Source organism: Sceloporus occidentalis, unplaced genomic scaffold (genome assembly GCF_023333645.1).
Source record: "Sceloporus occidentalis isolate IW3139 unplaced genomic scaffold, rSceOcc1.0.p SCAF_2, whole genome shotgun sequence".
NCBI classification, from domain to species: domain Eukaryota; kingdom Metazoa; phylum Chordata; class Lepidosauria; order Squamata; family Phrynosomatidae; genus Sceloporus; species Sceloporus occidentalis.
In genome coordinates this window covers 19,053,477-19,081,380 of record NW_028316982.1, presented here as the reverse complement: position 1 = coordinate 19,081,380, position 27,904 = coordinate 19,053,477, and the positions used below count along the sequence as shown (strand labels likewise).

General features: G+C 39.2%; 1 protein-coding gene across 3 annotated transcripts in view; it reads right to left on the bottom strand.

The window, feature by feature from the left end:
• Positions 1 to 27,904, bottom strand: part of PLD1 (phospholipase D1) — a 147,177-nt gene that overhangs the window by 88,033 nt on the left and 31,240 nt on the right. For all 3 annotated transcript variants that reach the window (XM_089508838.1, XM_089508839.1, XM_089508840.1), the window contains exon 2: positions 10,444 to 10,626. In XM_089508838.1, the coding sequence (XP_089364964.1) occupies positions 10,444 to 10,600 (157 nt within the window). In that variant the 5' untranslated portion in view covers positions 10,601 to 10,626. The remainder of the gene's footprint in view (positions 1 to 10,443; positions 10,627 to 27,904) is intronic.

Here is a 27,904-nt window from a genome sequence, read left to right as displayed (position 1 = left end):
GGCATTCTGTATTAGAGTCACATATTCACAACCTAGAGTTACAGATCTGTAACTGCTCTGTATTCACTAACACTACGTGGTGACAATTATAGCACAATTACAAATTACCTCCCTGCAAAACTACTTTACCAGGTAGCAGCTTCAGTGAGAGATGGAAATCTGTTCAGCTGGTGATTTAGATACCAGAGGATGATGTTTCCACTCCAATCTTGCCAGCACCAAAGCTTTGAACATAAAAAGCACTCCATCACAATTTCTTGTCACAGCCTAGCTCACTTATGTGAAGGGACTAGAAATATCATCGTTCTGTCCCCCTACTACCAGCCAAATGGGCCATAATGGGCCAAAACTGATGGAACCAATAAAGCAGGCTGGGATCATGGCAACCGCACATGGCCAGCCACGATCTGAGCCACTGCTGTGGTTTTGAACCTTTTTGGCCCAGTTCTTTTCAAAAGACACAGCTTCGAAGCAGTTTCCCATTGCATTCGGGACATGCATCATCTAAACACTATGCCCTGAACACAGTGAGAAACTACATCATTTGGCTGGTCTATTTTGAGCCAATGTCTCAGTATACTGCTCCCTGGTAAAGTAGGTTGGGAGGGAAGTAGGTTGGGCGGGGAGGTTGCATCAGAGTACTTAGCTACACCTACATAATTAATTGGGAGATCTGGAATATGGTATAGTGTCAGTATAAATTGGCAGGGGAGAGCTGACCAAATTCAATATCCTCTCCTCACCAGTGTTCATAAAGAAAGGGTTTTATTCCTCCACCCTTTTCCCAACATGAAACTCCCCCATCCTTACACTGGATATGCCAGGAACACAATTTGGAACTGTAGGGATGCAAGACAGTTATTCGCTGACTGTAATTTGGCCCCTCTCCTGTTTAGCCTTCATGGAATTTAGTAATACAGTGGGTCCTCCATATTCTCTGGGATTAGGGATGCAGAACCTCCATGAAAGTGAAAAAAAAAATGCAAATAAAAACATTTTTTTTTTACCTGAGAGAACACTTCTCTAAGAATTTCTAGTTCTTCCAGCAGAGGTCTATGGCCAACATCTGTCAGAAACTGACCACAGAATTGCACTGGAGAATCTACCAATGCCTAGAGAAGTATTTTCTCAAGGAATCTCTATATCATCCAGTGTGACTCTGCGGTCATCTTCTGGCACAATTTCACTGGAAGACCTAGAAATTCGTAGAAAGAACGTATAAATCAAATCCGCAAATAATCAGATCCACATACATCATAGCCACAAATGTGGAGGGCTGACTGTATTTTGTTGAAGAATCCATACAGAAATAGATCTACGATGTGTATATTTTATGACACTGTCACCTGAAGAATTCTAAACATATCCCCCATGTTTCAGCCACCTTTCATGTACAGGTTGTTGTTTTACATGGAAATCAAAAACAAACAAACCCTGGCCATTGAAGTCATTCTTTAATTCACACATCAAACTAGAGCTTGGAAAAGTTTACTTTTATGAACTATGGTTCGTACATCCTCCAACCAACCTGGCCAGTAGTGAAAAAAGGCACCCCCCCCACCAACTCTGCATTTATCCTACCCAGAGCAAAGATTTAGGAGTAAGACTGAGCTGTGTGCATTAATGAAAACTTTGCTAAAGGAAGAAGATACACTCTGAAATATTTACTGCTGCACAGAGATAAATCTGATAAATCTGAAAATAAACTCTGTTTATCAGACAACTAGAACCTAAGCTCCTTGGTAACACAGTTTGCTTTATTTACTTTGTTATATTTGCTGAAATCCTCCCTTCTAAATGCTGGCAAATTGTATGAGAGATTCTTGGAAACCAGTGAAAATTAGGGACTAAAAAAAAGACAAAAACAAATGATATTTCATGCATGTTTATCTATTTTTTGTGGCATAAATTCGAAATGTTCTAAGCTGATGAAAACCAGTATAAAATAATGTATCTAGCAGTACAGAGGAGATAGCCAGCCAGACACAGGGATAAATTCTCATTCTATTTAAATGAGAGCTCAGATTAAAACAAACAAACAAAAAAGCTAGAGAATTTATTTTTTAGTGACAAGTACACTCCAGGGTTCTGCAAAATTTATACACAGCCAGTTTACACTGTGTATACTCAGCCAAGACTACGTATGTCTCCAAAATACTGTGCAACAACAGTGGCTGTCAAGACACTAAATAAAGGAGATAGGGAGCAGAGGGTAGTGAATACATTCCAGGTTGTGCCAAGATTTAAAAGAGCTATCCAATGTATTAAATCTTTTTAGGGTTATGATTCAGCACCACGGAGAGTGCAAGCCAGCACTGTGTAGTGGCTTTGAGCATTGTACTACAACTGGGTTCAAATCCCTGCTTGGTCATGGAGATTCACTGGGTAACCTTGGGCAAGTCACTTTCTCTCTCTCTACCTGAGAACAAATCTCGCCAAGAAAATCCTGTGATAGGGTAGCCATAAATCAGAAACGACTTGAAGGCACCCAAAAACAACAACCAGGGAGTGGTCCTTTAAATCCTGGATTAAAACCCAGGGTGCATTCAATCCCCAGCTGTCATAGGAGCACCACTAACAGGTAATGAGACAGAAAAGATTGCACTTCAGAAAAACACACCTTCAGGAATGAATGGCTGTTGACTGGTCACCTGATTCTGAATAAACACCATTCCATGCAGTGATGCTATTGGTAATTTTACCTTTAATTGTAATAAAGGGGCTGGGACTCTTTAGATGGTAATGTTCACTGTGTTACTTTACGTAGTTGTGATAACCAAAATCTTCGGAATTTAAATAAGCTACTATTTTGGACTTTTTGGATGTTTTGTGAAGATCCCAGAATGTCTAAGGAATTGTAGTCTAAAGTCTAACTATTTCAAGCTTTGCTCTTGCAGGGATCTCTTAGGTATCAAAGTTTATCATCCTGAGAATCTACACTTTCATCTCTTGCTCTTTTTAAAACTTAATACTAAGCCATTATAGTTGTTGTGTACGGTATACCCAGTACAGACCAAAGCCTGATAAAACCTGAGATGCAAGATGGAAAGATGCATAATATTTTTTAAAATATATCTGCATTCAAAAAAATTTGAAAAACAAAACCAAACATGTAGCATATGTAAGTTGCACAATACGTTTTTCTTAGAACACACAGACAAAAAAACCAGCCATTCATATTACACAACTTCTTTCCCAACTTGCACTCAACTATCAATCTTATCACATCCACACCCCAATACTGAAACATCCACACATCCACCCTACACCCGCACCTGTAGTGATCTTGATTGAACTTTAAACCGATAGGACAATAGAACCATAGAACAATATATCCATACAATTCTGACATTCCTCTAACACTCATTATTTCCTTGTCCGCAAGAAAGATGCATAATATTTTGAAGATTCATGTGACATGAATTTAACAGCTTTTTCTTTGTCTTCAGTAGTAAGAACCTGAAGAACAACCTGAATTGGCTTGATTCCAAGGTTTGCAAAGGGGGCAAATTTTGAAAAAGAAGACATTAAATTTTAAATAAAATTAGACTTTCGAATAATATATGGTTTAAGCTTTTTTTACTATTTTTCCAGTTCTTTTATTTATTATTGAAATAATACAAATACATATGTAATATTTAACATAAAATATCTCTTATTCCAAATGATCTTGCACCCTGATATTTATACAGAAAGCTTATTTTCCCATAGTTTTACAACCTCTTTCCATTTTGCTTTATATTGCTGAACTGTTCTATCATTTTTGGACATTGAGATCATGTCCAAGATTGCTAACTCATTCAATTTCAAAATCCATTCTTCTAAGGATGGGATAGAGTTGGCTTTCCAGTATTTGGCAAATAATATTCGAGCAGCAGTTATTGCATATAGTAAAACACTCAACTCATCTTGAACTAGATTGTCCCAAATCCCATTAGTAATATTTAACAAAAATAACTCAGGGGTAAATGGAATATTTTTCCCCATTGCATTTGTTATAGATCTGTGTATCATTATCCAAATTTTTTTAGCCGATTTGCACTGCTACCAAAGGTGATATAAGGTGCCTCCTTTTTGATTACATTTCCAACAGTAAGAAACGCCGTGTTTAGCCAATCTAGCAATCTTAATTGGGGTCAAGTACCACCTTAAAAATAACTTATAATAGTTTTCTCTTAATTTAACACATTTAGTAAAACGGAGGTTTCTTTTCCACACATTTTCCCAACTGTCCATAGGGATAACTCTGCCAATGTCTTGGGACCATCGTATCATGTTAGACTTAACAGTTTCTTCCATCATTTCCATATTCAACAGAAATTGATACAATTTTGTAATTAATTTTAGCCTTGAACCTCTAATAATTTTATCAAAGTCTGTCTCTTTACCCTCTATCCCATCTCCAGAGTGATCTCTTTTCCAATCATCTTGAATTTGCCAAGATTTAAACCAATTTAAATAAGGATCCATCTCCTTTAATTCCTCTTTAGTTTTTAGTTCTTCATTATCTCCCCTCCTTATTAGAATGTCATCATACCTCCACCATTTATAAGACCGGGACTTTTCTTTCTTATGAAAAGCCTCTTGCGAGGAAGTCCATCTTGATAAGTGTCTGTAAAGTAGTTTTTTTATATTTAGTCCAAATAGAGAACAATGCATTTCTCACAAAATGCTGTTTGAATACTTTAAGACTATGAACACGATTATAGCACAGATATGCGTGCCAGCCTAGCTCTAATCCGTAAGATTCTAAATACATCATTTTCTCATCAGATAATAGAATCCAGTCTCTGATCCAGGACATAGCACAAGCATTATGATAAATTTCAAAGTTCAGTAAACCTAATCCTCCCCTGTCTCTACTATCTTGCATAATCTTAAATTTTATTCTGGGTTTCTTATTATGCCACAAAAATTTTGATATATCTTGTTCCCATGATTTAAAGATACCCTTAGTTGTCACGATTGGTAAGGTCTGAAATAAAAACATCATTCTCGGAAGAACATTCATTTGAATAATAGCAATTTTCCCTAACAATGAGATATTTTGCGAATCCCACCTTTTTAAATCAACTTTAATTTTCTCCCACGTTGGTGTGTAATTGTTCTTAAAAAGGTCAGAATTATCCTTTGTCAAATTTACACCTAAATATTTAATTTTAGATATCAGGTGAAACTCCGTAATAGATTTCAGTTCTTCCTCTTCCTTTGCTGTAAGGTTTTTAACCAAAAGACCACTTTTTTTCTTATTAACTTTAAATCCTGCCAGAGTACCAAACTTTGTTAGGACTTCCTCAAGTTCTTTAATTGTTTACCTAGGATTCTCCAGTATAATAACAAGGTCATCTGCAAAAACTCGAATTTTAAAGGAAAATTTAGAAATGTTCAGACCTTGAATTTTATTATCATTTCTGATTTTGTCGTTTATTACTTCCATTACCATTAGGAAAAGTAGGGGTGACAGGGGACAACCCTGTCGCGTACCCTTCTCAATATTAATCGTATCTGTTTTCTCTCCATTTATATTAATCTTGGTATATTGTTTGTTATATATTTTCATTATCCAGTTCTTCATTCTACCTTTTATACCCCATTCATCCAATAGGATTTCTAAAAAGTTCCAATTAACATTGTCAAAAGCTTTCTCTATATCCACAAAAACCAACCCTATCTTCCTTTCCTTATAGATTTCACCAAGCTCAAGTAAGGCGGGATACATACCGCCATTTAGTACGTATAGGATACGTACTAGGGTTAGGAAGGGGCGGTGCTTCCGCACCCCCCTAACCCTAGTACGTATCCTATACGTACAAGATGGCGGTGCCCCTTCCACATGGGCGCCGCCATCTTTACGTATCGGACGCTGAGCGTCCGTATGTGTCACAGCCTTTATGAAGTAGCGAGTGCGCCCCTGGCGCCTCGCTACGTCACAAACGCGACTGAAAAAGAAGCTCCATTTTGGAGCTTCTTTTTCGGTCCGCGCGGGAGCCGTGCCGTCTGAAGGCTCCGGCTCCCCCATGGATCTACCGGCGGCGGCGGCAGACCGCCGCAAAGCGGCGGTTTGTACCCCGCCTAAGTTCAATACCGTTCTAATATTATCTTTAAGATGTCTCTGTGGAAGGAAGCCAGATTGGTCAGAATGAATATTAATAACTAATAATTTTTTCAGTCGTCCACTATAATGGATGCATATATTTTATAATCCAAGTTCAGTAAAGAAATTGGACGATAGTTCTCAATTAAATCAGGGTCTTTGTTCTCCTTTGGGATTAAAGTAGTTAACGAGTGGGACCATGATTCTGGGTAATTACCGAAGTCAATCTGTACTATAGTTTCCAACAGTGGAGGAATAAGCTCTTCTTTAAAAGTCTTATAAAATTTTGCTGTAAAGCCATCAGGCCCTGGAGCTTTATTGTCTTTTAGTCTTTTAATTGCAAAATCTAATTCCACTACAGAAATTGGCTCATTTAGAGCTTTAGATTGTTGATCTGTCATACTTATATTAATGACTTTCTTTATATATTCTCGAATATTTACTCTTTTTTCATCCGTGATCTCTTCCGCTTTGTATAAGTTCTTAAAGTAGTTAGTAACTATATCCTTTAACTTATCTTGTTGGGTGGTGGTATTAGTTACCTCTCTTAGTCTTAATATAGCTCTTTTTTCTTTTTTCTTTTTCAGCTTCCATGCAAGCCATTTCCCCACCTTATTAGCATTTTCAAATTCATTGAATTTGAAATATTTAATTTTGTCCTTCGTTTCCTGCATTATATTTTTGTTAATTTTGTTCTTAATTAACTGTAGATCCTGGAAAATAGCCTTATCTTTAGGATTTTTCTTGGCCTCTTGTTCTTTTTCTTTCAGCATTTTCAATAGTTCTTGCTCTTTTTTCTTAGTCTTTCTTTTCTTAATCATATGCTGTTGCATTAATATCCCCCTAAAAACCGCTTTACTTGCGTCCCAAATTACGTGCATCGGCATTCCCTCTTTAATATTTTCCTGAAAAAATAATTTTATTTGTTTCTTAACTTTGTTAATTACATCTTCATCCTCTAAAAGGTAATTATTCAATCTCCATATAAATTCTTTTGATCTTTGATGCAACATTAAAAGGACTGGACAGTGATCTGAAAGTGTCATTGGTAAAATTTCAACTCTATTGATATCCTTATACATAAGTTTTGATGATAGTATCGTATCTATCCTTGACCAGGATCTGTATCTATTTGAGAAGAAAGTAAAGTCTTTATCCTTAGGATGAAACCATCTCCATACATCCATTAAACTCAAATCCTCTACTAGGTCAAAAGCAGATATAGGAAGCTTACCTTGATTTTTTAAAAACTGGCTTGACTTATCATCTTTAGTATTCATAACCCCATTCCAGTCTCCAGTGATAATTATATCTTCATAACTTAACTCCTTAACTTTAGCATGCAAATACTTGAAGAAATTAGATTTATTTTGTTGTGGTGCATACAGGTTAATAATCAACAAAGCTTTATTTTGGATATTTATTTCAATAGCCAAATATTGGCCTTGATTATTTTTAAAGATTTCTTTAGCTCCCAGATTATTACTTACATAAATTGCAACCCCTCTTTTCTTTTCAGTTGGACTGGAAGCTGAAAATAAATTGCCTAATCTCTTATTTTTCAGCATTGTCAAATCTTTCATATGTATGTGCGTTTCTTGTAGGCAAATTATTGAAGCTTTCTGTTTGATTAAATAATGGAATATTTTCTCCCTTTTGCTTTTAGAGTTTAGTCCATTAACATTCCATGAAAATAATAGATACATCACCTCAGAACTGGGTTCTTTATTAGATAATCAAAAGTTAATTCTTTTTTTTTTCGTACTTTATTAAAATCTTTTTGTTTCCCCTTTTTCTTTTTTGTTGTTCCCTTGTGTTTCCTCTTTGAAGATTTCCCCCTAAGTGCTGTAGCTCCTTTAACTTGTTCTCCTGATGATTCTTGTTCAGAATCCTCATCGGAAACTTCCGATGAGTCATCATCTATTCTTTTTTCTCCTTCTATCTCCAGTTCCTGCCCCTCTTCTGACTCAGCTTGGTCTTGTCTATTTATGTGTTTCCTTTTATTTGTTAGGTTACTGAGATTTAGATTCTTTTCATGAAATTTATCATCTGCTCTTGTTCTCATCTTCGTCTTCCTCTCTGGACTTTGTTGTTTAAAAGGATCTGGCTTCTTGCTGTGATGTTCACCCTTATTATCTTTAATCTTTTCTAGGAATTCCTGCATCTTCTCTTGTGAATTAATTATGAATTTTTGTCCTTTTAGTGTAAAAATAAGGCCTTTGAGCTTATCCCATTTATATTTTATTTCTTCTTTTTTCAAGTACTGAACTAAAGGCTCATAAGCTTTCCTTTTTTGAAATATTGATGAGGGAATTTCTTTAAAGATCTTTATCTCTTGATTTTCAATAAATAATTTTTCCCTAAAGCTTAATTCGTAGATAAGATTCTTAGCTCTTTCTCTTACAAAAAAAACTACAATATCTCTAGGAAGTCTTCTGTTTGTTGCTATTTTAGAATTCACCCTGTACAGTTTATCAACCTCTGAATCTAATAATTCTTGGGACCAATCTATATACTGTGCTAGGGCTGGTATTATCCTCTCGCTCAAATCCTCACCATACCTTTCCTGAAGTCCTTTGAGTCTCAAAGCTTTCTCTTTTAATTTTGTTTCTATCAATAATTTTTCTCTACTTCCTTTCTATGTGAATTTTCTAAGAGAACTGTCCTATATTCTAAATCTTCAGTGTTTGCATGAACTTTAGATATCTTTTTTTTAGATCCTCTGTTTCTTTAGAGAATTTATGGACATTATTCTTTATTTCCTTTTTCAAATCTTGGATCTCATTCTGTAAATCTCGTTTTATTTCATCTCTTAGGTCTTTAAATTCAGTTCTTAATTCTGTTCATATCTCTTCTCTTATCTCCTCTCTTAATTTCCTCATTTCCTCTTTAACTATTTTGCCAAGCTCTGACATTTTAGTAATATTTATTGGGGGCAGGAAAGTTTCTTCTACTAAGTTATCTTCAGTAGATTCTCCTGCTGCCATTTCTCTCAAGTATAGCTTCAATAACCAATTATTGTTCTAATATAAATGTAGAAGGTAGGTGGAAAAAAAGAACCATATAAAGAATCCTAATCAAAAACAATACATCACCCAACTCGCAGTGGATGAAAGAGGAGTACCTCTCCTAACTTCCAATGAGCCAAAAGAGAGAAAAAATTTCAAATGAAGTCACATAAGATGAATACAATCAAAGTTCAAAGATAAATTCTTCTTGTGGAAATACTTATCTAGTAGTTATCTAATAAAAATAAAGTTGGTGGGTGTCACATCAGCCTTAAGGCACAAGTAGAGGGAAGGGAAGTCTTCATCACAGAACTTAACATCAAAATAAGCAAAACCAAAGTACCTTCTCCGACTCTCCTTAATAGGAAGAGATAGATATTATAGAAGCTACAAAATCTGTAGCTACAAGGATTCCCTCTACTGTCAAGGGGTCCAAGAGTCAAAACTCTCACCCCTTTTCCTGTTTCGCCATACACCGTATGCAGTGGGGTGGAGGTTGGGGCGGGCTAAAAAGCCTCCGCCGGCCTAGATGACTCCTCCTCGCATAGTAAAGGCAGCTTTGAAGGCTTCTGCTGCTTGTTCTCTTCCCAGGCACTGCTGCTGTAAGTAGAGGGTGGTGGTAAAGGCAGCTTTGAAGGCTTCTGCTGCTTGCTCCTCCTCTTCCCAGGCACTGCTGCTGTAAGTAGAGGGTGTTGGTAAAGGCAGCTTTTGAAGGCTTCTGCTGCTTGCTCCTCCTCTTCCCAGGCACTGCTGCTGTAAGTCTGGTTTAAGCTTTTAGCAGATAACAGAAGGAAGGAATATGAGCCAGCGAGGTGTAGTGGTTTGAGCATTGGATTATGACTCTGGAGATCAGGGTTGGATTCCCTGCCCGATCATGGAATCCTACTGGAAACATGGAAACCACACACTCTCAGCCCCAGAAAACTCAGTGATAGGGTTACTTTAGTGTTGCCATAAGTTGGAAATGACTTGAAGGCACACAACAACAACAACAACAACAACGAAGGAAGGAAGGAAGGAAGGAAGGAAGGAAGGAAGGAAGGAGTCAGTGACAGAGGATCAAACTGTACAGGTGGAAAAAATAGAGAAATAGTAAGCACGGCAGTATGAATGGACCAAAGCTACACATGGGGTTGAAATCCATCTTAGGGTCACTGGAAATTCTACTCACCCTATCACTTTGGCTTTTTAATATTCTCCCCAGCACTAACCATATGTTGAATTTCCTCTGTTTTAATAAGGATTCGTACCATGCTTTAAAAAACTCAATATACTAACATTCCAAATAATCTAAATTCTGTAGCAGAGCTCTTAATTGATATGCTTGAGACACCAACTCACCAGGTGCTTTTGGGTCAGGGACCACATCTGTGTCCACCTCCTCCCCTTCGAAGTGGAGCTCCCTCGTGTCGAGGCTTTCAATTATGTTACTCATGTCGTCTGCTATTTTCCTCAGTATTGAGGTGTTCACTTTCTTTTCATTGCTTAGAGACATCATAAACGTCCACACTCACAAACAGGGGGCTGTTTGAAAGAAAAAAAATATGATTGGGGCATAAATGTACTGTATCTCACTTATAGTTTGCTATAGAAACATGTTTATTTTATTTAATATTTTATTTAAAATATTGTAAACCAGTTTTTCAAGCAAAGCCTTTCCTAAGTGGTTCATAGAAGAAAAACTTTATACAATAACTTATAAAAAATACAGTTGACAGAAACAACATAAAAGGTTCAAAATAGCCATAATGGTTATGCCTTTGTTGACCTTATCCAGAATTTACCCACACCTCACACAACTGCAAAGACTAACCTTGTATTTTTCCATCAGCTGTTAAAATCCTCATCTTGCCATTTAGCATCACCACATGTTAGATTACGATTCCCATCACCACCACCCATTGATCATGCTATCTAGGATTGATGGAACTTGTAATACAAAATATCCAGAGGCTGCCAAGTTTGGAGAGGATGTCTGCTCCATAATGGATGCCAATCCTTCCTTCTTCCCCTTTAAATAGCAATACAATAAAGGGTAATAAAACTAAAGTTCCCTCTACAATAATGGTGCCTGTTGTAACTAATTAATTTTTAAAAAACAAATCATCTCTTCTTCCCATTATTGTTTTTCTTTTCTTGCTGACAAGCCCATTCATGCTCTCTAAAATTCAAAAGCCTTGTGTTTGTATAAATGTTTAATTAACAACAAAGTACTTTGTCATTTTGGGAAGGAGTATTTCTGCCTAATTGGGGATTGTTTCCCTTTAAAATATTTAGAAATGCCAGATTCTTTCTCCCACCAACATTTCTGAGTATTTTAAAGGGGTACACTCTGGGGGGAGGGGGGGGAAGGAGACACACAATGTACTCCTCAGTGCAGATGGAGTGGTTGTGTATTTTGTTTTTGGACAGAAAATGTAAAGCATGAGTAATACTCAGAATCTCAAGCTTTATGTCTTAGGAAGGACCTGGCTTCTCAAGGGTTCTCCTTTACATAGCCAAACACTGGCCATATTATACACATCACTTACTTAAATACAAATATATAACTAAGATCTAATCCACACTGTAGAAATAATTCAGTTTGACACCACTTCAATTGCCATGGCTTAGTGCTGGGATTTGTAGTTCATCACAGCACCAGAGGCTAATCATCTCACAAAACTACAAATCCCAGAATTCCATAGCATTGAGCCATGGCAGTTAAAGAAGTATCAATTGCATTATTTCTGCAGTGCTGGTAAGATCTAAGAAACGTTCCCTGGTGTGACAATGTGGTGTCACCAACACTGAGAAAACAATGCCTGGCAGTCCAGGTGTGGGATGATGATGTTTTCACCTCACTTCTATCAGCAAGCAAGGCGTAAACAAGGAATTGCAACATGGATACTGGTTCTGATTGGTGGTGGAAGAGGAGGGGAGACATCATCTTCTTGCAACCTGATCGCCAACCAGAACAGAACTCCTTCTCTCAGTGCAGCTGATGCTAAGATAGGTTTACTTTTTACAATTGCAGAAACAGTGCCATGGTTGTGATTATGTAGGGAGAGTGAGTACAGAGCAGTTATTGATCTATAACTCTAGGTTACAAATCTATAATTGCAATACATGATGTCAACCATTATATAGTTTTACAATTCTGGTGCATCTTCCATGAAATGTAGGAAAAGCCACATATTTCCCCTAGGATGTGATTCTTCCTTTGGAATAACGTTTGATTGTTACTTTTGAGTGCATCATTTCCTCCCAAACTAGCTTGGCTAGTGACTTGTTTCTCTCTGTTAGTTTGAGTTATCTGGGCGTTTTAAATTATACTCACACCTTGTCTTAACCACAGTTGATTTAGCAGAATTTACTTCGATCCCTTTTCTTCTCTACTCAAGATATGTCCAAATTTCTCCTGCCCAGGTTTGTACCCTATTCAACCCCACATGGGGTACACAGCTGTGAGGATATGTTTGACAATGAAATGGCAACAGCAGCCATCATATTTCTTATCACCTACAGCTCCATTAAGGTATATCAGGCAGCCTGAGCTATTTGAGTAGCAATACTTTTACAGGCATGCAGAGACATGGTATAATTACTATAAATGTGAATTCCAATATTTATGATGTTGTTACAACATCATAAATATTGAACAGGATGCAAGTCAATATTTTTAGGCCTAAATCGTATTGCCAGTTGCAACTAGAGCAAGGCCATTCCAATCAATAGTGACTTTGTGAGTCAATCTTTATGTCTGTTCCACTGATTCAGTGTGTTTACTCTATAGGAGCTGAGCAATTGGACTGAAGCTTAATTATTTTTACAATCCTCATAATGTGTACAGAGAACTGTGTTGTGAATACTTCACTCTCAACATGTAATATAAGAAACCATTTTACACTGATTCTTGTCTGCAAAGCTGAACATATGAAGGTCATTAATCTCAACCTATGTTTTTGGGCCAAAAGACCAGAAAGGAATGGGCCTTGTGTGTAAATACACAAGTGTGCAGTCAAGACACTGGTGCAACTGAGATTCCTGGAGATAGATAGATAGATAGATAGATAGATAGATAGATAGATAGATAGCTGGCCAGCCTCTGACTGTGTGTGTGTGTGTGTGTGTGTGTGTGTGTGTGTGTGTGTGTGTGTGTGTATATTACAGTCAGAGGCTGGCCAGCATCCAAGCTGATGAATTTTTGGAACTGTAGTCCAAAAATGCAACTGTCCCAGACTCTGAATGAAGGTCATGGTAAGATCCTTGTGCCGATATGGGAACTCTGAGAATGTGACACTAATCTGATACAACTCACTGATCTCTGATTTGCCTCCATCTATTTCACAATCAAAACAAAATTCTGAAGAAGCAGTCAGACTGAAGGACCCAGTTCAGATGGGAAAAGCAAAGAGGAAAGTGTCATCAGCATATTGGTGAGACCATAGTGACTCTTCGGCCACTTCTGTGTACATCATTATAATTGTGTGAGGAAGGGTAGGCCTCCTATTGGTTGCTCCATACTAGTTGAGATCTTGAATGGATTTAAAGGCAGATTAGATAAATTCACAGACATGCAAATTCTGGTTCTGACAAATATTGTCTCAGACAGGATATTCCGCTTAGCACGAACTTACATAACCACAACCATCCTCTCCCCACCCTTTTTCCCCCAACGAGGGGATAATAAGCAAAGCCGGCTAGAACATGACTAACCGAAGCAACCTATATTTTAATGTCAGGAGCAAACTGACAATCAACGGTTCATCAGTCTAACCTCTTCTCATAACTGTCTTTAAAAACCAGTTTTATTGTGCCAAGGAAACTAGCTCAAATGTTCCTTGAATAAGACTTAACAGCCAGCCCCATCAGTTTCTGTTTGCCTTAGGCTCCAAAGTATCTTGGGCAGGTCAAATCACATAGGTTGCTCCCCTAAAATCATTAGAGTGGTAACTGAGCGTGAAAGATAAATGCAATTATCCCTACCCATAGCACTGTTATGTGGAATATCACTACAAGGAAATACAGATCAAGCTTGCTTATATTTTATCATTTCTTTTATGCAAAGGTACTTCCTCAATTGGTGAAAGATTTCTGTTATATAACACTTGATATTTCTCACTTTCTTTTCAATTTAGCATGTGTGTATGTGTGTCTGGACACTGGCATGCAAATATGGGGTTGATTTGCAATAGTTTTTGCTGAGGCATATATATTTCAGGAAATCCTGATGGATGGGAAAACAAATTTAGTGTGGGGAATAACCACTCACTGTAAGGTCTAGTTTGACCCAAAGTACTAGGGGAAATAAGTTTCTTGAACTTCAGCTAAGAATATTCTAAACACATGGTGTGACTTTCTGTTAGTAAGTTACAGTATTCTACGTTTGCCTTACAAAATCACAGTTCACTTGTTTGGTCATTGTATAGTGATAATTCTTTTCTGATCACCAACAACTGAAAGCCCCCTGACCCACCTTGTAAGCAGCACAGTTCCCCTCCCAACCTGGCAATTTCTGTGTTGTTGGAGAGTGAACAGAGCAGTGGTAATACATCCAGCTATTTTCCTTTAGATGGACATGTTACAAAGGAGTGAAACAGACAGGCAGTAAAAAGCGGCTCGATCCTGCTTTTCCAAAAGCAGATCAAACCCGTTGCTTGCACAGCCCACTCCCAAGGCAGGCTGAATAAGCATGACCTGAGCACAATGAGCAGCATCAAGCCATACTGCTGGTTAATTTTTTTTGTTGAGTCTCCACCATACATGCACGCCATTGCACAAACACACCGCCTGAGACCAAATACCTCCCACATCCACTCAGATAATATCCTATTGCATGGCTGCCCCTTTGATTGGCCATACACACATGTGCAATCCTCTGCCGGTTCAAGGTATCAGTGCATCAGCGTGCAAGTGACAGATTGACAAAGCACAATCATGGAGGCCCCACATACATTCCCCCCTTTGGACTGTCTGGTTTGTGCACATTATAATTACATCCATTGCTGTTGTACTTTCATTTCTTTGCTTTGCTGCAGCCCCGCACTTGCGTTGTGGCGTTCATACGCAGATGTGAAGATGTGCATTTTCTGCCTTGAGTTGGCCTATACCAGCCTCTTTTTGCTCTGCTTTTTGCCCCAGAGTGTAGCTTTGGTCTGGTTTCCAGTGGCTTTTGGGGCATGCATAATCTAAATGTGCTGCCTTCTAGCACCTGGAAACCACTTTATTTTGTTCATCTGTTTCACTCATCTGTTTCACCCAAGGACAATATCTGCAGGAGCTTTCTGAGGATTCTTGGAGGTCCCTGTCAGTGTGTGTTCATGGAAAATAGTTGGATACATTGCCAATGATCCTCTGGAAACTGCTATGTTGTGGGGGTAGAGGCTGTATGGTGTACAAAGTGTGTTGGGAGATATAACTAGGACATATCTATGTGGGACATGTACTTCTCTTGTCACAGTATCTCAGCCATGTCTGACCCTTTGGTACTCTTTACTCAATCAATGTAGAAGTGGTACAGGTTGAGTCTCCTTTATCCAAAATGCCAAAACCCAAAACCGTTTTTCATGGGTGGCTGAGACAGGACACCTTTGCTTTCTGATGGTTCAATGTACACAAACTTTATTTCATGCACAAAATTATTTAAATGATGTATAAAATTCCCGTTACGCTATGTGTATAAGATGGATATGAAACATAAATGAGTTTTGTGTTTAAACTTGGGCCCCATCTCCAAGGTATATTATTATGTACATATATGCAAATACATGCATTCCAAAATCCAAAAACATCAGAAATCTAAAACACTTCTCCTCTCAAGCATTTTGGACCAGGGAGTCTCCACTCAAATTCATTAAACATAATAGTATGTTACCCTACTTTTATTTGCTATCCAAAAGCCATTAGGAAGGCTGGGTTTGATATTTCCAGAGTTTAGAAAAGTTATTTTTTTAACTCTGATTTTCAAAATCCCTCAGCTGGCATGGCAAGTGGTGGAATTCTTGGAATTGCAATCCCCCAAAAGTAATTTTTCCAAACTCTGGAAATGGTACTACTGTACATTAAACTAAAATTTTCCACTACTGCTAGAAATTAGATGTAATTTAATTTTCAACTCATGTAACCCACTGCTTCTTAATACATAATGGACTTTCTAACTATCCTCTTAAGAATTTTGCTGATTCTGGTTTTGAAAGAATAGCTGTGAGGACTGTTGGTAAATTGCCCATACTAGTTGGTAGTAATTAGTGAGACCATTCTAAATGGGTTTGAAACTGAGCCCATTTAGCCATGGCTTTCACACTGAGTTAGCACCATGTGTAAATAATTAAAATAAATTAATATCCACAATTTCTACTGCAGATAAAAGGCTGTTATGTTGCTTGATGAGAAATAATGGCTATGCCTTCAATGGGAAAAGGACTGAGTTCATAAAATGAGGCTTTATGTTTTGTCTCAACGACACTGGAGTACATGCAATGGGGTGTCATACAGAGTTGGGCAAACTTTGTAATATCTGTCTTAGGTGGTGGTGGATGTTATTATTTTATTTACTAGAACCCTGAAATTATCAATCAGAGCCTCGTGCACCTAAAGCATTCTGAGTCCAGGAATTTGTTTTGAGTACAAATTAATTCAAGAGTGAGCATGGCATAGTGGTTTGAGTGTTAGACTACATGTTGGAGACTAGGGTTCAATTTCCACTTGGCCATGAAACATACTGGGTGACCTTGGACAAATCACACTCTCTCAGCCTCAGGAGAAAGCCATGGCCAATCTCCTCTGAACAAATCTTGCCAAGAAACCCCCATGATAGGTTCACCGAAGGATCACCACCAATCGGAATTTGCTTGAAGGCACACACACAAATGAATTCAAGGTCACCCCAAGCTTTCTTCCTTTCATTTATATAATTTAGGATTGAAAGAAGGGTGTCATCTTCTTGCTACTGTTATTATCCAATCTGATGTCAGAAATCTTTTGCTGCTTGCTCTACCAGTATCCAAATCTATTTTCTGCCCACATGAAATCAATGCATAATATAACTAGACTTGGAAAGGAAGATATGGATTCAAATTCCTGGTATTTTGCCATGAAGCTTAGTGAATGGCTCAGGGTAAATTTCAGGTTACAGTTCTAGGTACGGCATACATATGTGGGAGTAGATAATAATAATAATAATAAATTTTATTTATACCCCGCCCTTCCAAGGAATGATCAGGGCGGCTTACAGAATTATAAAAACATTACAATACAGATAAAATTCAATCAGCAATTAAAACCATTATTACAAAACAGGAACAGGAAAACGATAAGTAAAAAATACATCTAACAGGGGCAGTAGAAAAATGCAGAAACAATCATCAATCCAGGGTCAAGGAAACAGAAAGGGGCAAGAAAAACAAACAAACAATTTAAGGTGGGAAGGCCAGCCGGAATAGATATGTTTTCAGCTGTTTTTTAAAAACATCTAACGAGGCGGCGGAGCGAAGCTCTGCAGGGAGCTTATTCCAAAGTACCGGGGCAGCAGTGGTAAAAGCCCTCTGTGAGGTCCGAGTCAAATTAGACCTAGGGACCTCCAACAATTTGGTCCCAGATGTTCTGAGTGTGCGGGGTGGATTGTGTGGGGAGAGGCGGTCCTCCAAGTACCCTGGGCCCAAGCCATTTAGGGCTTTATAGGTCAAAACCAACACCTTGTATTGAGCCCGGAAGCGAATAGGCAGCCAGTGAAGATCTTTTAAAATAGGTGTTATATGGTCCGACCTGGAACTACCAGCGACCAATCTGGCTGCCATATTCTGCACTAATTGCAACTTCCGAGTTTGGTACAAGGGTTGCCCCATGTAGAGCGCATTGCAGAAATCCAATCGAGAGGTTACCAAAGCATGTACAACAGATTCTAGGTCCTTTCGGTCCAGGTAGGGACGCAGCTGGCGTATCAGCCGAAGCTGATAACAGGCACTCCTGACCGTCGCATCCACCTGAGAAGTCAGCTGGAGCGACGAATCAAGGAGTACTCCCAAGCTGCGCACCGAGTCCTTCAGGGGGAGCGTGACCCCATTCAGGGCCGGGTGACAAATCTCACCACCAGGAACCGGGGAGCCTATCACCAGTACTTCCGTTTTCCCTGGATTCACACTGAGTTTGTTCTCCCTCATCCAGCCCATTACTGACGCCAAGCAGGCATCTAGAGGAGAGATGCCAACCTTAGTTACTGCATCAGTCGGAGACATAGAGAAAATTATCTGGGTGTCATCAGCGTACTGATAACACCGCGCCCCATGTCTCCGGATGATCTCTCCCAGCGGCTTCATGTAAATGTTGAATAGCATAGGGGACAAAATCGCTCCCTGAGGGACACCAGATGTCAGGGCCCTCCTATCGGAGCGACAGTCCCCCAGCTCCACCATCTGGGATCTGCCCGAGAGGTAGGAACGGAACCACTGCAAAGCAGTGCCCCCAATTCCCAACTCCCTCAGGCGTCCCAGAAGGATACCATGGTCAATGGTATCGAAGGCCGCTGAGATGTCCAAAAGCACTAACAGGGACACGCTCCCCCTGTCCATGCCCAGACGGAGATCATCAACTAAGGCGACCATGGCAGTCTCAACTCCATAGCCCGCCCGGAAGCCAGTTTGAAATGGGTCCAGAAAATCGGTGTCGTCCAAGATCGACTGAAGCTGGAGGGCGACTGCTCTCTCGATCACCTTCCCTAAAAAAGGTAGCAGCGAGATTGGTCTATAATTATTATGAAGCAGGGGGTCTAAGGAGGGCTTCTTTAGCAGGGGTTTAACCACTGCTGATTTTAATTTAGATGGAAACTGGCCCTCACTTAGAGATGTATTAATTATGTGGTGCAACATTAGTCGCACCACATCTCCCCCCTGAGCTGCCAACCATGAGGGACAGGGATCAAGAGAGCAAGTCGTCCTCCTAACACTTCGGAGGATCTTGTCCACTTCATCCCATTAAACATAATGAGATGTACTTCTGATAGAATATGTATGACTGTGCTGTTGGTGTATACCATGAGGGCACAGTATCAGTTTTAACCATTAAGGCTCTGAATGGTATGGGTCCAGGTTATTTAAAGCTATTGTTTCCAGACTTTTTCCTGAAATCGCAGACTGTTGCTGCCCAGAGCTCACATTGCTGACCAGGGCTCTTGAAAGTTGAGGTCCACAATATCAGGTTGAAGATCACTGATTTAAAGGGCTTCCTGCATCCATATCAACCTGCCAGGGCATTAAGATCAATGTCAGAAGCCCTCCTGGAAGATAAGTTAGAAGGCTGAATGATAGGGGCAGGATCCTCTTTTTCAAATATGAATTTTAGATTAATTTTTAACAGCTCAATACACTTAGGCACATTTCAGGCATATATAATAAAAAGATAAGTCTTATCCAGATGCTAACAATTTTGTTACATATTAATCTGTCAGCCTTACTAATATTTATCCAAATAAGTCTTGACAGAAAGTTCTTTGCATCTGGGAAAGATGTGCCTCCAGCCTGTTTCTGTTTGTGTAAGTTATAAATTTGGGTCACATGTCATATAATGGATCCATGCTCAGCTGTCACTGCTGTGCCTCAATCTCCTTAGTTAACTTTTCAGCAAAGCTACTTCCTGCAATCTTTCTGATTGCTTCTCTGTAAAGACCTGCCAGAGCCTTCTTATAGTAATGGCCCCTACTTTATGGAACTCCTTTTCAAGAGATGTACATTTGCCAATTTCAGTTAGGGTGCATCCAGACTGATGACCAGAAAGTCCCCAATTTTGTTCTTGTTCTTTCTGGTATTACTTTGGATATCCATACACATTTTGTTTATCCCACAACACTTCCTGTCTGTTCCCAGTACAATTAGAGACTTTTCGTACCAGGTCCCCAGGTCAGATTATTTTAACCCAGTATCAAACAGAAAGAAAAGGAACAAAATCTGGGCTTTTAAAATCAGTCTGGATTTGTTGCTATAGTCCAAAAAGACTTTAAAAGTGGTTGTTTTGCAATGTTGATTTATTTGATGTGTTTCAGAAATATTATTGTTATTTTGTGCCTTCAAGTAATTTCTGATTTATGGCAACCCTAATGCAAACCTATCATGGATGCTTCTTAGCAAAAATTTGTGCAGAAAAGGTTTGCCCTTCCTATCCTTTGAGGCTGAGAGTGTGTGATTTACCCAAGGTCACCCAGGAGAATTCCATGGCTGAGTGGGGATTCAAACCCTGGTTAGAAACCTAGTCCAACACCCAAACCGCTACACCAGACTGGCTCTCAGCATATGAAATATGCTGTTCTCTAATTATTTTACTGCCCCATCAGGCTGAATTTTGAATTTTAATGTTTTATTAATATTTTAAATGAAACTGCACTTTATGGTTTATTAAGCAGACATGGTTCAGAAAGTTCAGCTTATACATATTTAATAAAGAATACAAATTTTAGAATAAAATGACAGAATTCCTCATAGGAATTGACTAAATATAAGTTTAAGGGCATTTCTTAATATAGTTTAGTATTATGAATTGGACAAATTTATATTCTAATTGGTTAAATAGACAAACTGCTGTCATTGATGGGTTTTGCTCCCCTAATGGATCAGAACAGATATCCTCATATTTTTAATCCATTAAGTTATTCTGTTGGGCACAACCTATTGTGAAGAAATGTGGGAAACACTCTTTCTGAAAAGTGGGCTGGGGAGATACTCTCTCTGTGTGCATGTATCATCTTGCACCTTTCTCCCAAGGTTGAGACACAACCTTGGTCTCCAGGAACCTGCTGGCTAGTCTACTGGAAACAGGTATTCACAGCAATGAGTTAATAACTCACTAATTCAAGCACAGCACATGTTCATCAGGCAAACTGATCTTGGCTGTGCCAGGCACAAGGTGGAACAATAGAAATATGAAGATGGTTCTTATTTCCCTTCCTACTGTGAACACATCCTTGAACTCATCTGAAGGTTATTTATTGAAGGATTACTCATATGTAGCGTTGTCAGGGAAGATTAACTCAAATTTATGATAAAGAAAAAAATTCTAGGATTGGTAAAGGTTTTATTAACCTTGCCCATGCCACCTATGTTGACAAGGAGTGGTCCTGCATGTGGAATGATTGTATTCAATGATAAAGTGCCCAAATAGATTCCAGATCTATACAACATTCTTTGAAAAAAAGAAACAGGGACATTGAAGTGGAAATTCCAAGTGAGAGCTGTAACAATATATTGCAGCATGGAGTGCTCTGTTCCAGGTTTCAGCCAGTCAGTCTTTTTAGAATAGTCCATTCCATTCAGACATCCATGGTTGTCCATTGCATTAAATGTTCATCAGACATTCTTAGCTGTCCCTGGGGTTTGGGGGCCACTCAACTTCCTCCCATCTTGGCATCACCCCAAAATTGTGGTACCACTAACAGAGATATTTGACACACACAACTTTATGACATTTGAATGGATCCTGTGATGTTCCTTCAGGATTGTTTGCTGCTACACAGACTGCCCAGCAAAATAAGGCACACCAGCACTTGTCTTGTATTTATTTATGTTGTCAGTCTGGCCTTGATATGAGCCACCTAAAGCATTTCCAGGGGTTCCATTTTCTACAGGGAATCCCAAATCTCATACCTGAGAGTGGGCATCAACTGGCTCCCACCAGACTGACCCTCAAGCATTTAGTATGTATGCGGCCATTGAGCCTTACATCCCAAATGGTAGGCATCCATGTGTTGGAATGGTGGCTGGCATGGCACCACCCACCCTCCACTCTGCATGGCTCATGCATGGCAGCAAAGTAGTTTTTATCTCATAATGGCCAGCCTGGCTTCAGGAGATCTGCATAGGTCTCTGGGGTTCCTGCAAGATCTGCAATCTCATGAAAGAAACAGCTCTCCCTCTCATGAAAGTTTCATGTTGCTTTCCAGAAAACTTGGTCACCCTAGCTACCTGGAGTGGCAGCTCAAGACCAAATAGACCATTCATTTGAGAAAACAACATAGAGGAGCCATAAAAACAACTAGCAGAAAAGGAATAAAACAGAAACAATAATTAGAAAAATAAGGCAAATCAGAGAAGAATGAGAAATGGCAAGAAAAGGCATCAAGATTTTAAGGGGAAGTCTTTGTGCCAATTTGGATTTTAAATAGTCTGTGACCTTGATAAAAAGTGTGCACTATTTGTTATATTTATCCCTACACCTGGTACATATTTATGTCCCCAAATAAACATGTTTTGGGCACCAATGAACCCTGAGGGAAAGCATAAATTATCGGAGAAATTATTATAGTTGCCTATCCATTTGCAAAACCACAACTTTCAGAAATTTAATTGCCTCTTCAATTGACTGAAAAAACAAATGAGAGCTCCCCTGCCACCAGCCCAAAAAAGTGACTCACAACACTGAAGAAAATATAATTAAAGTGGAACACACATTCAAATATTAAAACACAATCACATTGAAAACATAATTTAAAAGAATTAAAAGACAAGTTAAAACATATTGAGGGGGAAATGAAGCATTTATACAGTAAAAAGGACCTTTGTTATCAACTGTTCAGTTGCCAAAAGATGCAAAAAATGGCTACAGAAAGGGAATTTTAAAGGGATGAGGGTGAATGCCACAATCCATTTCAGTCAAATGGCAGATGTTTGGGGAACAGTGGTGTTGGCTCCCCTTAGGGTGTCACCTGGTGCAATCTTCATCCCCGCACTGGTGATGCTGTTGGTTAATATGGTTTTCCTTGACCCATGGTATCAGACTTCTGGTATCAAGCTAGTAGATGAACATCTGAATGATCCCATCCCTCTATATTCCATCTTAGTCTGCTTGCAAACAGTGAGAAGACATTAACAAGGTGGGGCATGAACATAGAGGGTAGAGAGTTCATAAATTTGACCCAAAATTTGTGAATCCAGTGGTAGCATCACTCCAAATTTTTACAGACTAGCATGTGACATGTGGGTAGGACTCCCCATTAGATCATGGGGTTAACTCAACATGGCTCTCTTTGACATCTTTCTGTCTCTGTTTGTCAGCAGTGATTTAGTAATACAATTTGAGATACCTTCTATGTACCACTAGCATATCTTGTTCAAACACATCGGCTTTAGTAATAAAATTAGCTTCCTCTCTGCACTGTTTGCATGCCTCATGAATGGAGTTAATTAACTATTACATCTGCTTGCTTTCCACCCACTTTTGAAAGAAAAGTAGAGGCTATCTCAGATACGTCTGGCCTGAGCAAGATAAGAGAACATCACTTCTATTTTGCTCTGTCACAATAAGCTGAATACCAGCATGGGACACTTTCAGTTTAAACACTGGCTGACAACAACTCCCAAACAAACAACGACAGCAACAAGAAATACAGTTGCAAAAAAATCAGCTTTGTTGGGACATTTGTTGTCTTTATCTTTGATTTTTAAAATGTTTTCATAATCAAAGTTATTTTGTTTATCTGTATGGCTTCTGCCTCCAAACATACACTTTCTTGCAGTGTACAATGTTCCATCTTGATGCATGAGAGTTAAGGCAATCCTACAGACTTTTAAGTTTACCTACCACACACATTCACTCACCTTTCATTTCTCTCATCCTATGTCTCAGACTAGCTCATGAACCTGATGAAAGCTTTGAATCTTCTCCCTAGATGTACTTAATATACTTAAATACAATTTTCAAAGCAGCAAGACGGAAACTGAAGTGGGGAAAATGGTACCTGATTCACGGATCCCTTGAAACCCATTCATGAACTGCCTATGGGTCTATAGATAACAGATAAAGTACCCTGGGCTAGCTGGTGTGTAATAACCTAATATGTCTTTAGAGCTGTTTATGTTGTCAATACTAATGTTAAGTCTCAAGTCGACAAAAGCACGTGCTACCAGCTTCTTTCTTTCAGTTAGTCTAAAAACTGCTACAAGATCCCTTTGCATACAGTTACGTTATGTAAGTGATTTAAAATTCCTGGCTAAATATTTTGCAGTTATTTTGCAGTTATTCAGAATAAAACACAAAAATTTACAGCACTGTAAACTTTTCCCCATGCCACATCCATTACTTTTAACTAACTGGTCTACAGTCTTCCCTTCCTCCAGCCTCACTACAGTTCCCATGACTTCCTTTTGCAACCAGTGACCTTTTGGCAAGGTTTCTCTGTAAATGCCCTGACATTCCTACCCTTCAGCAATTGCTGTTATGGGGACAGCACCAGACACGACCTGGCAGGACATAATGCATTTGTTCTGCCTCAAAGAAACTTACAATTTTTCAGGACTTGAAAAAACTAGCACATTCTGTAATACACCTCTGTGCTCTTTTCTCCACCAACCCCCTAATTCAGTTAGCCTGATTCATATTGCAGTGGTAAATCTGTATGTCATGACTTTGTAAGGAGCAACAGGAAGTTTATGTGATTCAAATGTCTTTTCATAAATCAGTTACTTACAAGCAGAAAGCTAAGTTGTCAAGGAAGATTATTCTCATTCAGCCTCCTCAACCCCACCCCCCAAAGCCTTGGTATACATTTTCATACAATCCTACTTGCTAGCTCCATGACATCTCTCCTTTTCTTGCTTCTTTCTCCTTCTAATCTTGCAGCTGCTGCTCTTATTTCCACTGCTGAGGCTTGGTTTTCCTATAGTTATTCTACAGTTCACACAAAAGTCAAGTCTGAGATTTGTAAGTAATCCAAGAAGTTAAGACCGAATGCTAATGTTTGAATCCCTGCTCAACCACGGAAATCCACTGGGTGGCCTTAAGTAAGTCACACTCTCACAGGTTCAGAGTAAGGCAATGGCAAACCTCTTCTAAACACACACTGTGAAGAAAACCACATGATAGGATAAGTCAAAAATTACTTGAAGGTACATGACAACAATGAAAAGAAGGGACCTTTTCAGCCACCTCACCTGCCCTTCAGCAAACATTAATGGGATATCATCAAACTCCTGTTTCCAAGTGCACTCACTGATACCACAGCAGTTCAAAATTCTATGTATGAGTGTGAAAACTGGACAGTGAACAAAGGTGACAGGATGAAAGTAAATTGTAAATTTGTAAATTTTCTGGAAAACTTTATTTCACATTTAGAAGTCAGCTCTGGATCCTTGCTAGGTCCAAATTTATTATATTCTTTCTCTCTCTTTCTTATGCATCACAAGCAGGGGTAGGCAACCTGCGGCCCGTGGGCCGGATGCGGCCCGGCGAGGCCTTGGGACCGGCCCCAGCCCGGTCCTGCCGCCGATTGCCGCCGGGGCCTTTGGGGGGCAATTGTCTATAGAAGCCTCAGAAACATGCATTTATATTAACATTTTTTAAAAAATCAGCAAATTTTTTCGCATGTCCTCCATTTTTTTTAAAAAAGTGTCTTCCATTTGAAAATTTTGTCCTACATTTGTCCTGGTTTATTTATATATTTAATTTTAAAAAAATATTTAATTATTTGTTGAGAAGCAGTGCTTCTCAATTATTTTCTGTCATGCCCCCCCTAGGAAGAAGAAAACATTTCGTGCCCCCCGCGCAACTGTAAATAGTATTTGCCGAGGTCAAACGAGTCCCCCTTTACGGAGCCTCGCGCCCCCCTGGGCCCCACTATTTGAGAAGTACTGGCTTAAAGGAAGACACGTCCAGGCATGATTCCTCCCCAGAGTCACCAATAGGCTGTTGCACCACAAGAGGAATCTCACCAGCACTAGGACCTGTCTGAGCCTCCTCCTCTGGGGCTGGGAGATCACAGCCCTGGTATACGGAAGACCTCTGGGCAAGGAAGCGGGTCCTGCGACGGCTAGAGCACCGCTGGCGGAAACACCTTCGCTTAGCCGACAAGGCTCTCCTAGACCGCCTTTTGGAGGACTACGGAGAGGCGATACGAGCAGCTAAGAACTCGTTCTATGGTGCCCGTGTCACGTCCAGCAGAGTTGTTCAGGGTAGTCAGAGAGCTAACTCAGCTCCCTCCTGCCCTGAACCAGATCCTTGATTGCATGTTAACATTGCATGGTGTAGTAGTTTGAGTACTAGACTATGATTCTGGAGATCAGGGCTCAAATCCCTGCTTGACCATGGAAATCCACTGGGTGTCTTTGGGTAAGTCACACTCTCTCAGCCTCAGAGGATAGCAATGGCAAACCCCCTTTGAAGAAACTTGGGAAGAAAATCCCATGATAGGTTTACCTTAGAGTCGCCATAAGTAAGAAACAACTTGAAGGCACATAACAACAACAAATTTTAAGGGTCTGAGTTAACTAGAGAGGAGTGTGTGTGACAGTGTGTGTGATGTTTTCAATGTAACAAAGATTTAATCTTCTGTAAACAAATAATTGCTTTTCGTTTTATACATTTTTGGCCTCTGGAAACGCTAACTGAAAGCTTGGAGTCAGACAAGGTGTATGTGGTGGCAGCACTGAATAAAGCAGGATAGTGTCCATTGGAGATGGAAGTTGTATAAGCCCTCATAGGAACCTTGAAGGCATTAGACAGTCCCCACAGTTGGTGTCACACCAGGTGGACAGGAGGAAGTGCTTACATGGGTGACAGAGCTGAGGATTGGCAAAAGCCCTCAGACTTGGTGATTGCAGTGAGCACTGTGGAAGTCTCCACATCTGGTGAGCCTGGAAAACCCTATATGTGTAAGCCATGTGAATTACTGCTTTATCCAAAGGGTGGGGAAACCCTAAAAGAGGGGGTATTCTTGCAAACTGAGTACAGAAAGAGAAACTGATGGAGTGGAGAGAAGAGGAAATACAAGTTGCCAAACAGAAGGATAATTAATAATAATAATAATAATAATAATAATAATAATAATTTGTTTTATTTATATACCGCTATTCCAAAGATCATAGCGGTGAACAGCAAGTAAGCTAATTTGCCCCCAACAGTCTGGGTACTCATTTTAGCGACCTCGGAAGGATGCAAGCCTGAGTCGAGCTTGGGCCCTTTTGCTGGCCTTGAACTCGCAACCTTGTGGTTTTGAGTGAATGGCTGCAGTACAGGCATTTAACCACTGCGCCACCAGGATTAAGCCCTTTTCATTCTGAATAAGATAGCAGGAACTTCAACTATATATTTAAGAGGTGACAAAAAGGGCAAATCTTTATGGTGGAAATTCTGCTATGCATTTGCACCTATGTTGTATTTTTTACTGTAGGCTTTATGATTTGTCTCCAAGATTCTTTTCTGTACTATTGAGCAACACATACAGAACATTTCTGCAATCAGGCCTTGCATTGGCACTTCACTGGATAAGTGGAACTTTTGGGATATTGTTCAATTTAATATATTGTTGTATTGTTGTTTGGAGTATCTATTTATATCTATATACAGTTGTTGTGTGCCTTCAAGTAATTTCCAGCTTATGACGACCCTAAGGCAGACCTATCACAGGATTTTTTTGGCCAAAAAAAAATTATTTTTTTTTAGAGGGTATTTACTATTGCCTTATTCTGAGTCTGAGAGAGTGCAACTTGGCAAAGGTCACCCAGTGGCTGAGTAGAGATTTGAACCCTGGTCTCCCAGAGTCCTATTCCAACACTTAACAGCTACACAATGATGGCTTATCTATCTATCTATCTATCTATCTATCTATCTATCTGACTTAAATTATTATTATGTTTACAATATTTATTCATGAGTGGCCCCACAGAGCTCAGAAGTATGCATACATACATCTTATAATTCTGGGGACCTGAGGAGTAGAAAATGTAAGAAATGTTAATCTAAATAAATAAGTGATATCACTTTGTCTCCCAAGCAATCAGGTAAATGAAACTTTTTGTAGTTTGGAACAAAGATTGTTCTCTATTTCTTCTGGGATATTGCTGCACTA